The sequence below is a fragment of the Austrofundulus limnaeus genome, unplaced genomic scaffold (genome assembly GCF_001266775.1).
Source record: "Austrofundulus limnaeus strain Quisiro unplaced genomic scaffold, Austrofundulus_limnaeus-1.0 Scaffold51, whole genome shotgun sequence".
Classification (NCBI taxonomy): Eukaryota; Metazoa; Chordata; class Actinopteri; order Cyprinodontiformes; family Rivulidae; genus Austrofundulus; species Austrofundulus limnaeus.
The window spans coordinates 1313868-1326997 of NW_013952453.1; the positions used below are offsets into that span (position 1 = coordinate 1313868).

General features: G+C 36.7%; 1 protein-coding gene across 2 annotated transcripts in view; it reads left to right on the forward strand.

Annotated features, from left to right (window-relative positions):
* The window catches only part of cdh22 (cadherin 22), a gene marked incomplete at its 5' end in the record, with an annotated part of 60851 nt that overhangs the window by 33263 nt on the left and 14458 nt on the right, over window positions 1–13130 (forward strand). For both annotated transcript variants that reach the window (XM_014008610.1, XM_014008611.1), the window contains 1 exon segment: window positions 3191–3312. In XM_014008610.1, coding sequence (XP_013864064.1) covers window positions 3191–3312 — 122 coding nt within the window.

Below are 13130 nucleotides of genomic sequence, written 5' to 3' on the forward strand. Positions count from 1 at the left end.
TTATAGAGGCATTCAACCATGGAATTTTATTTTTCTGGACTGGAACTTTACAAGTTGAAATTTATATTTTTTCCTGTATTGTCTCCAATTTATCATAAAATTTTGACAAAATGTGATTTGGATTTGACAGAAATACCCTCATTCCAGTTAGTATTCTCAATCTCAGCATGAAACATGGGTAACTTTGATTTTGGAATCCTTTTAATGAAATTATGCAAATGAACTGTAGGTTTCTTAAGTTTTTTTTTTTCTAATGACAAAAAATAAGTGAAAGATCCGAGATTGAAGTATTTATAACTCCAGATATGCCATATATGGAGGATCGATTTGTGAAAATAAGATCCAAAATGGAATAGCATGTCTGGCCAAATCTTGTTGGTACTTTAACTGTTGAAGCCCTAAGTTTATAGACATTGCTTTCAYGCCTTTGGAAGTTTTATCAGCCCAATTCATGTTGATATCACCAAGAATCACAAACTCTTTTGATTTTATGCCTTTTATAATGTCAGTGAGCTGCGCTAAATATTTAGTTGAATTAACACTTGGAGATTTATATGTAACAACAACCATTACTGAAAGGTGATTTGTAAGCTTGATTTCTAATTGCAGAGATTCAGACTCAGTTGACAATTCTATTACAGAATGTGAGTATTTCTTGTGAACAAACTGCAACACCACCTCCAAGCCTATCAGTACGGTCTCTACGATACAATGAATAATTTTCAAGTGAAAGAAATGAATTTGGTATAGCAGGAGTCAGCCATGATTCTGATATAGCCATAACATGTGCTTGTGTCTGAGCAAGTATTACTTTGAATTRATCCAGTTTAGGTACAAGACTTCTCATATTTAAATGACAGATTTTAAAGCCTCTAATTTTACCTAGTTGATTTAGCGTCCCTGGATTTTTTTTAAGACAGGAAAATCACTTTTACTTTCTTACTGATGTAGTGTTCAGACTTGACATAACAGGAGGTTGTCTAACCTTTTCAGGATATAATATAGATCCCAGTGTAGACTGTAATTGAGTTGGATTTATATAAGATACCCTGTGCACAAACCCAGGTCAAGATAATTATTAAAAACATACGTATGAAATCCCATAAAATATAAAAAGTGGACATAAACACATTTTTATCTGGACCTGGCAATATTTCCAATGACTAAAATAATATTAAACAGAAGTCTTAAATGTTGTTTCCGACTGGTTAAAACAGATTCTGTTATATCCGTGCCTTTAGCACTAATGTTTGTCCACTGATGAAAAACAGTAACATAGGCTGAAAATTACTACCCGATAAGGTGAGGTTCTGAAGCCAGTCAGTAGCTTGCTGTTCTTTTCTTCGCTGAATGGCGCACATTTCAAGGCTTGAATAACATGGTTCCCACCATGTTGGACACGAGCATGCTCACCAAAACCAGTAGCTCCAGTTTGATCCTCAACCGAAAAACAGGGCACGGCTGAAATTGATCCAAATAGGCAACAGGGAAGCTGGTACGCCTCACTTGTTAGATTAGTGGCTCCGTCCCGGCTCCCATCGCCACGCGTTCAGGCCGGCAAGTCCACCCCAGACGCTCCATCCAAACACGAGGGACAATCTGAGGGCCGGGGGACTCCATCCACATCCGCCACTCCACTGAGACACGCCGCAACAGCAGCAAGCCGGAGAAATCCTCGGCTGTGTATTCTAATTAACCAGAATTTCCAGACCAGCACTGCAAGTAACTGGATCGCTCATTAAACTCCCACATAATGTTCTTTGTGTTTTTCCTCGAACTCTTAGACACACACACATAAATGCACAAACAGCTCTGGGCCTAAGACTTTATGCTCTACCATAAGTAGTGTTTGTAAGCAAAATGATGACTCCATCAAACACTGTAATACAATTAAGAATGAAAAATAGGATTCCCAGATAAACTGAGCTAATTTGAGGTGAGCTTTAATTGTACAAAACGCAAAACCTTTGTTTATTTTAATGTTTCATTTTATTGGGAAAATGTTTTAGAGAACATTGTCTGAGCATTATTTTAACAAAATGGAACTTCCTGTTAAATTAATAAAACCGAATTGCTATTTTGTCAAAAGCATCAGTTTATTAAGGTGTCCCACTTCCACTCAGATTATTCAACAGTTGTGTAAAGAAGTGGAATAATCAGATGGTAAGATGCAACTTATGCCTTTGACACATGTCAACCTCTTTTGACGTTTACATGAAGAGCCTCAAAAATCCGTAATTTTTGCAAAAAATCCGTACAACTCGCACCCGCGGGTGTGGGGGGGTGGGGGGGGGTGTCTGTCGGCTGCGGACATGAAAGCGCCTAGTGCGAAGCTGCGAGGAAAGGAGAACGGAGAAGGTTCAAAACTTATTTCTAGCGGCAGAACAGGTTGGAAGATGGCTATTTGATGTTATTTATTGTTTTTTTTTTTAAATCATCCTACAAGCTCTGACATGTTAGATAAGTTTGAAAATGAGGTTTGGAAAAAATCCGTAAGACTTGAAAAAAATCTGTGCGATTGCCCTATACGTCCGTATACCTGCAAAATGACGTAAAATCCTTTTAACTTACGGAAAATCCGTACAAGTTGACATGTATGCTTTGGTGCTATTTTAATGTCAGGCATGTTGCTATTTAGGTAGCTAACCCTATATCTAAATCTGGTCTCAAATTCTGAATGTAGGCAAACACCACCAAATGACATCTGTCTGTGCATTCTTATACCATGTCTTTGTCACCATGTCACTGTTAAATTCAACTTTTCAGTAATATTTCAGCCTCAGCAGACTTCCCTCAATTTCAGCACAACTGCAGTAAGCTCAAATATTGCTCTGTGCACAATATGCAAATTGGCAGTCTAGAGAGCGCCGCCATTGACAGAAGATAAAAGGTCTCAAATGGTTAAAAGAAGAGCTGAGTCGCAGTAATCTTTGTAAAGTGGAAGTGAAAAGCGGCCTGTTGACTTTTGAAATGGACAGAGTAAATCACTATTGTTGTATTACTAAAAATGTGTGTGAAATAACTCTGACTTCACTTAAAAACTGCTCTAGTATCAAAATCTCAAGTCACCGAGCTTCCAGTGACAATCACACTTTTGTAAATACAACAGATAAAAACAACAGAATTTAAAGAAACATAAGCATATCTCCAGCAACATCTAATGTGATTTTTTTATTTATTCTTTGTGTAGATAACCACTCCATGGTGTCCTACTCCCCAGTGAGCATTCGTATTCTGGATGTAAATGACAATCCTCCAGAATTGGCTACACCATATGAAGCCTCGGTATGTGAAGATGCCAAACCTGGCCAGGTAAGTGTTTTTGAAACAATTATTATTATGAATGTTATAATGAAATGATGGCAATCAAATTATTTGATTAACTTTGAATGAGAAATGCCGGGTAATAAGGGGTTTCATCGAGTTCCATACCTTGTTCCAGTCATATTATTATGGGTCAGACTAAATAGTTATGAATGAACATCATTAAACAACTCTATATGTAGGGATGGGTACCTTTGACATTTGAATCGATTCAGTACCAATATCCGGTACCAGGGAATCGGTATTGGTACTTAACAGTATCAATTTTCGGTACTTTGTATGTGTTGTTTTATTAATAATAAACCTTTTTTTTTATTTAACGTATTTCTCAATATATAAAATTTAACAAATATCAAGACAACATCCAACTCTTTGTATTGTAACATTGTTTTTTTAAACTTATTTCATTAAGGTGAAAACTGTTGAAAACAAGACTGTTTTGTCTTATTGCACAAATTAAAATCCAGCTCCACGTATTTCTATTGATGTCATTTCCCCGCTAGAAAAATTGTGTGATGGAGGTCCATGGAAGGCAAATATGTTTAAATCAAATAAGCAAAAGAGGATGGAGTTAAAATAAATAAAAAGATATTCAAGCTACGTTTTGAGCACCCAAAACGCGCCCAACGCTTCAAGTTAGCTGCTTGTGCTCTTTCAGGTCAGACATGTTCGGACTGTCGGGAAGCACATCTGTTGTTATCCTCTGCCGGTCTCTGTTTAATGGTGGATGAAAAAAAAGAAAGTGGTGGTACTTTATTTACTTTGAGCAAGCGAACGTTGTGTTCACAAGATAATTAATCCACCAGATAATTCAGAGGTGGTCTGTTCGGTGAGTTTTACTCCAGGAGCTACGTTCAGACCAAGCTCTGTTTACTGAACCAGAATTGGGTCGGTACTTAAAAATTTCGAGTTCGGTACCCATCCCTATCTAAATGTGTGTTTTTATTTATATTTTTTTAATAAAACACACCATATGAATTTGAAAATGCCCACAGTAAACAAGCCAACTTTTTTTTCTTTTAATAAGACCTGATACAAATTGATATTGCAATGCTTTATACAGTAAGGAGTGTCCATGCTCGCTCTCTCTCCCTTTCTCACATCACTCTTCTGAACATGAGTTTTTTGTGATAAAATGCATTATAATATTCAAGGTAAAAGGGTTGCATTAAAAAATCTTTTTTATATGTATTCAAAAAACTAAATATGAATAAAATTAATCTCAAGAACATTTATTGCTTGTGCATTTCAAATCAAACTATGTAAATTATATAGGAAATATGTTAAAATGCATTACTCTTTAACAATAACGAAAAGGTTCCAAATCTTTCCGCTGGTAACACTTAAAATCGGACCAAGTAATTAAGGTGTTTTATTCACCTTCTACAGCCAACAGGCCTTCAGCTGAGTTAGACCCAATTAGCATGCGCAGAGCAAAGGAATAACTAAAACAGCAAGGCTTTAAAGTGGGGCCTCCATGCTGCAAGCTGCATTTACATGTGTAATGAGGCTCAGACTTCTCCTCCCATTGATCCTCAGACTCTTAACCACTTATAGCCCCCCTGTGCCCCTGCTATATTGCCGGTATGTGCCTCCATAGAGCGCTGTCTGGTCTGATCTCCCTCACTCCCAGCTCTTTTTCCCATCTGCAAGAGCTCACATTAACCTTCAGCTCCTAATCACACAAAGATGATTAGTCTTCCAGCAAAAAAAAAGACCTTTGCAGATTTTTTAAAAAAAAAATTATGTTCTGAGGGTTTTTAATGTTCTCATTAAAGAGAAAGGCAGTGAAATATTTTACACTATAATATAAACCAAAATTACATCTTGTAAACTAGGACATCTTTACTTTTGTCTGTTTTTAATCATTGTATTTATCTGTACACCGACAAGTTTTTTTTCATACTTAAAACAACCTTTTTTAATTTTATTTATTTATTTTTTATTCCCTGCTTTTATGAGTTGTTATTGGAGGTTTTACTTACTTGGCAGCCATTGTTGTACAAAAAATATATATTTTAGCTGTGGGTCTGGTGCTTTATGAGGCACATTTTCTGCCTCAAGTAAAAACCTTGGGGTAAAATGAGAAAAACTGATTTCTCCTCTAATGATTTTTTAAATTTCATTTATTTTTTTTTTATTTTGGTAACCAACACAAAAGCAGACATCTTCTTATTATGCTCAGGCTTTATATGGGGAAAAAGAGGCTAGAAGAATTAATGCCATGGTCTGATAATTCCAAAACAGTTCAGCAAAATCATCGCATAGACCAGTCCAGCTTTAAGATTCCTTGGTTCATTCGTAAATAGCTGAAGAAGCCGGCCATGTCCCGCTCGTATTTGCTGATTCAGAAATGACCCCAGCAGTGTAGAACCAAAAGAGGCGTGGAGCAGATCTCAGTTCGGCTAAAGTGGACCGCAACATATTTATTGACACAAAGTTAATTAGCTTACTTTAGCGATCCTGTGGTTCAATACTTTTTTTTAATTAACTACCTAGTTACTGTTCTGTGTAGTCTTTAACATTCCCTCAGTAATAAATCTGTTGATTAACCCTGCAGTCGCTCATTGACATCTTCCTCATATCAAACACAAAACAAACAAATAAATTAACTGATTTTAGCGATCCTGTGGTTCAATATTTTTTAACTGAACAGTTGCTGTTCAGGGCTTCATTGATTAACTAATTTCACCAGTTAAGCTGGGTATATCTTGTCAGACTAATAAAGAAATAACACAAAGACATGCATGAAATATCATCCAGACACCGTTAATCAAATTAGAATATCCATTTAACCTAACCTGCATATTTTTAGACTCAGAAAAAAAATAAAATGAATGGACTTTGAGAAAACCAACACATGCACGGAAGAACAGGCATTATACAAACAGGTCCCAGCTAAGACATAACCTCCTGACATTTTTTTCTGTGATACAACAGCACTAAAACACTGCCATTCAGGCCTGAAAAATCTATATTTGGTAAAATACTTGGATGTTTTTCCAGGTAAAATTGACAATTTATGCAGAAAAAAATAATTGACTGTTTTACCGGACATTGAACCTTGTTGCAGAGCTTACAAGAGCAAGGTTCCCTATCTGTAAGCATTTTAAAAGCAAAACACTTAGCATTAGCATTAATACAGACAGTCACTGAATTGTTTTGATGATGCAAAGAGTTGTTGTATGTTAAGTTGAAGCCCTTTGATGTTTAGAGTTTCCAAATGTGCACTTGCTTGTTCAGTGAATTAAGCTGCCAAAAAAAAGAGCTCAGGGGTAGATGGATCAGTCGACATATTTAGTTTGTGTAAAATGAGCTTCAGTTTTGTTCCAGTTCCCCTGTATGTTGTTAATCAGTTTGGAAATTTTGACACAACAACAACTCTGAAAAATAGCTGTAATTAAGTCATTTATTTGCTTTTACCTGGAAAAGGCAGATGCTGGCTCTCTTCTTTGCCTAATGTGTTTCCCTCTGAACTCGATATATGTACGTTTTACCCAATGCCTACTTAGTCTGTATGGAGAGCCATTTTATTAAATAAATAATGAAACAAATAAATAAATAATGTAATTAATAAAGTATTAATAAATATTCCATCAAATACATAAATGTCCCCAAGAAATAAAACAAAATTAATATATTAAAACATTTTTAGCATGTCTTTATGCTATTTATTTATAAAATGATATCTCGTTTATTTATTTATTTATTGCATTTTGAAAAAAAAACGGCTCTCCATAAGTCTGATGCTTAAACAGGTTATTGTTGCTTTATTCAACATCTGACATGTTTAAACTGATTATAGCCCACATATAGTTCCACACCAATGTTTTCATGAATTGACTTATTTTCCAGCTGGACAGTCAAATATTTTTACTGTAGTAAATGTTAGCTCCCAGGTCACATGCTGCCATTTGATAATGGCTGAATTCCTCTTGTATCATAAATCATATGGCATCACTGATATCAAGATTCTATTTTTGACAATTATGGTGAAAAAAATGACAATTGTTATTCATCGCCCATTCAGCCAAACTGTCAACGGAACAGTAGAGCAAACACTTTTCAATCTTTAAAGTGATTTTGTTTATCTGATGGTGTATCTTGGTGCTGCCTGTGCATGTTAAACGGTACAGTAGACGGATCATAGCTCTCATTCACACACACACACATCCTCTGTGTTCTCACAACCTTCGCTGTCACTCTCTTAAAAGATCAGAAGATCAAACTCTGGTTTACTGAGCTAATGAGGGGCGTTACATTGTGGCCCGCTTTGTACCGTTTTATCTCCCAGTTTTGTTCATGAAGTGTCAGGTTACTGCCTTTATACTTGATTTTAGTGGAACCACAGAGGAAATCAAATTTACCTAAGCCTTTTAACCGTGGTTGTGTTTGATCCCGTTTGAAAGCTGGCAACATAATCAGTTTTGTTTGGATTTAAAAGAAAAAATCATGTGGAGAGGGGTGGAAGGGTTAGCTGGGAAGTAAATAAGATCTGGGTGACATGGCTTAAGCATGTTCTACTTGAAAACGAGACAGAAGGTGAGGCAATAAGTCAGCCTTAACACATTTAGATAATCTGAAGAAATAAAACTGAGTAACACTAAATAAAATGAATTTATAAATTGAGCGGGAGAAAAAGAAAAAGGCAGATTTATATTTAGAACTCCAAACTATAGAATATATTCATCTGGAGATTTCTAAAAACATTTTTTATACTGGGGCTATTGTTTGTAATCATTAGGTTATTGTATTTAATGGCTTGCCATAGCACAATGGCTTGAATAGAATATATTTCTTTGACCATAAAGTCTGGCACATCTCAGTAGCAAAATGCAATGTGTCAATTGTTGCTTATTTCAGAAGCATTTTATTAATCTATTCTGAAAATTTCTACATTCTTTTACAGACATTGCTCTGTGATCACCTTATTTCCAGATTTAAATTAGATTATTCTCGCATTTTTTTATTTTTCTTTCGTGACCTGAACAAAGTTTCCTGCTTCAGCCCATTCGTCACCCACCCTGTGGTATTTATCTGCCTCAGTGCAGAAGGACAGACATCACATAGTGCCACGCACCCAGAAAAAAAAGGGCTGGTTGGAAAATCCAAATACTAAGTATGGCCTTGGGTAAAAAGAGGCCTGTCAGCTTCACCGTGCTGTCTCACAGCTGACTGAGAGGGTCACAGCGACAGATCACCTCTGTTTAGCCACAGCCCCGCCAACCTTCACCCCTTGGAGAGATAGCTAAATGTTAAGCCTGTCTGAAAAATGCTCATTCCATCACAGACACATGTAGACAATGCTTAAGAACTTATGCATAGAGAAGAGAAAACAAACACGTGTCAGACACATGGGAAAATAAAAAAAGAAGGGAAGCACACCAAGACAGATGACTAAAAATCTCAGACAGACTCACAGTTTTGCTAGACAGTATTATTTTTTTTTTTGTGTGTAGGAGACTGTGTGAGTCATCTGTCCTACTCACCAAATGCTTCCTTTTGTCTCACAAATGTTAAAGTGGATCACATTAGCAGACTAGAATTGTCTTATAAAATGCTTATTTTTTATATCTCAAACTTGAAAGATGATTGTTAAACACTTTTAAATACCTTAGACCTTTTTCCATGTCATCAGCACCCCAGTAACTATTTTTTTTTGTACGTTACATTTCACAAATGGCAACAGTATCCCCCTGCAGACACGGGGAAGCAGTTTAGAATGTAGAGGAATGGGTCAAGATTTAACAAGCAGATTGAGGTGTTCACCTGGCCTCAATTTACTTCCCATATCTCAGTTTGATGAAATGTGATTATAGAAAGAGGTCCAATCCGAAAGCATTCCTCCCCACAACCTACAGGCCCTGTCACACTATAATGTTTTAGACAACTTATGCCAGCTTATGAAATTTTGTCTAAATTACTAATAAAAGTTAATATATGATGAATTTGTTAGCATTACAATATGTACATGCCTAAAAGAGGCTTCCAGTTGATTGTTTTAAAATTCCATCTTCAGCGTAAATGTCTTTAAATTTTTCACACGTCGGCACAAGTTGTCTAAAACGCTACAGTGTGACAGGGACCAGTAGCTGCATTTCCATTGCAAATGTGCAGAAAACTTTGTTGATATTCTGTTAATGTCGACAAAACACAGTTTTGCAACTGTGGTGTTTCCATTAAGTAAGAAATGCAATTGAAGTTACGAGTGAATAGGTTTGTTCTCACGATAAGTCATTACAAACATGGCGACAACGAATGTAAGCACATGCTTACTGCTACCGCGACACTAGCGCTCAACATCAGCCATCAGAGGAGACATCGGCATCTTATCAAAGCTTTCGAGTGACAAGTCCCTCATACTTGGGTTCAGCTTCGTATGCAGTGTTTTTGGAAAATTGTAGTCTACTTTGGTGATTTTACTACTACTTCTACTTCCTGTTTTCTTCTTCGTCACATTTTTTGCCATTAAAAAACATCCGGTTTTTGATCACGTGACTCCCATGATGCGAAAAAAGTGTTTCCATTGCAGTTCTGCATAAAATACCAATTTCGATACAGCCGAAAAAACACCTTATCCTAGCACAAGAAAATTTTGTCGAAAAAAAATATTTTTTTTCGAAATTGACATGTCTCCATTAAGCAAATTTAATTTCGAAATTCTAATTTGTGCATTTTCATGGTCAATGGAAACGCAGCTATTGTCATGAACTCTATTGCTAACCTCCTGTTACCAAACGACCTGATACTCCAAGGTGATTATTTTTTCTTTGTTAACAAGCTGTTTTAGTTTTTAAAAGACAAAGCATTGTTACTGTGGATATTTGCAATGCCAGTGGATGCACTTTGTATTGTACTGTCATTTCTTTTATCAAGCATTTTATAAAGATTGAAGTAAATTGCAATGTGATGCTATGTGACAGGCAAAGCATAAAGCCATGCGTTTTGTGTATAAATGTTGTAATTTGAGCTGTTCTGTCTTCCCTTCCACATTAGTGCTTGTGTGTCCCTCCCCTTAAAATTGTTGGGCCTCTCCGAGTTTATAAAGAGAATAAACGAGAACACCCACACGACTCTTTAAAAGCACAAGCTGTTCTAATTCCCATGACAAAAAACATGTTATTTCGCCAATGCCTGAGGCATCTCTTAGATGTGCAAAAGGTGTAATTTGGTGTCTACCATGACACATTGGCCACAGTAATATTTGATGCTGGGAGTGAGTGATGCCTTATTAACAATTGTCAGTGTGCATTAGGAAGAAGCAGTAGGGATTGTTGAATCAATATCAAAACTTTTGGAGGCATTCGCTTAAATCTGATCCAGGTTTTAATAGTTTCTGGAGCTAGTTTGCCTCAGAAATGTTTTTTTATGTGTCATTGGGTTAATCTTGTGTCTTTTTTCATCTTCTCCATAAGAATGTTGCTTTACTAGAAGCTTTGGAACAAGCAAAGTTTATGTTGTGTGAAAGATGCAAAAAAAAACTGTGCAGATGGAATGGAGTGTGAACCACTGTGGTTTTGATATTAAAGCTGAATTGAATACAGACATATACACAACCAGATCTCCACAAATAACCAGTTTACCTGCTACTGACACTGTAGCACTGACCACCGCAGTATCTCAGAGGTCAGCATCACAAGCTTAAAATCAACCACTTTTGTATTTTAATCCTAAGGCTGCAGATTTGAGCCCAGGTTAAAGGAGACCAATTATGGGTCCTAGAAATTTTTCATGGTATATCTGTGGGCTATCCAGACCATGTTCATTCAATTTAATGCACAAAATAATTCTCAGATAYTAAAATTTCCCATTTTCTAGTTCTGCCTGCTCTGACTTCCATTCAGAAGAGCTGTTTATGTTAATGATCTCTGTTGGTAACGCCCTCCAAAAAATCTGTTGACATTAACTCCGCCCTCCAAAGCCAGCGTTTACATTAGCATGGCTTATAATAGCAGAAGCTCTGTTGTACAACCATATGAGGCCTAGAGGCAGAGTCGTGGTGGCAGCTTCTTTTTTTTTCTCCCCCTGTGCTCTGCGCTCACTCTGCATGCTGTTACCAGAGCAGGGAGCAGCAACGGTAAAAATACTTCGGAAACTTGAACAAATAGGCTTTACCAAGGCTTTAATAAGCTAAACAATAGAGGCACATGAGAAAACGTGTTCATAACGAACAAAAATAAATAAATAATTAAATTGTATCCATGCCAGTCTCAAACCCTGGTCTCCCGCTCTCTGGTCCAACACTCTACCCATTGCCCTATTGGAGGCTTATTATGAAGCAAGCTGCGCATTACACAACAACACTGTGACGGCTTTTTATACTGAGGAGGTGGAGCTTCACCTGGGGGTTGCTAGGTAAGGGGCTGAACGCAGGTTCCGGTGGGTTGTCGTACGGCTTGTGACATCACAAAATGACAGAAGTATAAAACTTGTCATTAATATATATTAAAAATACATTTACTTACAGTAAATATGCCCCTGGGTGCATTTTTTTTGGTCCTGTTTTTTTAAGAAGTACATACCCAAAGTTGAGTAAAAAAAAACTTTAAAAGTGAATTTTGCATAATAGGTCCCCTTTAAAGCATTAGCCAAAACCCCCTGCAGGAGGGAGCAGCTAAAAGAAATAGAAACTGTGTGTCAAAATTTAGTCAAATCAGATTTTTAGCATGAATTGTACTGAGAGAGTAACTAGACTCAAAGTAAAACTAAGTGGTTAAAACTATATTGGTAAAATTTCAAGTTCTGTCAGTAAATGTCACATTGACGTTTTCTTTGACAACCATTTCAATAATGCTTATAGTGCATTTTTTAACACTTTGTACCCTGAAGCCATGAAAAGGAACCATGCAGGCATCACCTGAGTTTATGATAATGCATTGAGACAGAATATTCAAAGGAAGATTTTCACTTTTCAAAATAATGAATGTCTCTTAAAATACGCATTCTTTGGTAGAAGTGAGTTCCAGATTTCTGAGTGAACCTTTCACAGCACTTTTTAAGTTGTTTAGATATTCATTATCTCTTTGGTTGGTTGATTTTTGCTGTGAATGAAAAAGTCACCTCCTTCTCACAGCCTTCACTTTTTAAACACCTCTAGTGCAAATGGGCTCTGCTTTTGGAAAGTCTCCCCTTCAAGCTTTCAAACGGTACAAGAGATTTAAGGGGGTCAAGAAAGGGTACTGTTAGATAGAAATCTAATTAGGTGATTGTGCTAGGAGCTTCACTAGGTGCTCGATAAACTCCCACACACTCGCTTTTCTTCTTGCTCATTTTTCCCTGTCTCAGCTCTCAGTTTTCACTCACCCTGTGACGCTGCCTGAGAGTCCCCTGCTGAGGGCACAGTCACAGAGAGGAGATCATGGCCCACTTACTACAACTTCACTGCTTCATAGTCTTCACAGAAAAGAGTAGATTCCCCCCGTCAGTTGTTAATAAAGTTTTTTTCTTATAGTTTTTTTTTTTGCTCATTATTTTTTACCTCCTGACTGAAAGAAACCCGCTAGTGGCAGGGCTTTAAAGAGTGACAAGGATGGCAAGATCAGTCCTGTTTTGGCACATTGTGCAGCCCACTCATCTGTATTTTTCACATTTCATTGTAGGTGACTAGATGTATAGTGGTTTCTGCTTTGTATGATTGTTTTGCGTTGTGTGAGTGCACACATACGGAGAAGTGCTGTCAAGAACTTGACAGGTGTAAAAAAAGAAATAACTAATTTCTTTGAAAGAATGAACATTTCCCCCACATTTTATAGATTTTTTTATCTCCCTTATATATATATATATATATATATATATTTCTCTTTGTT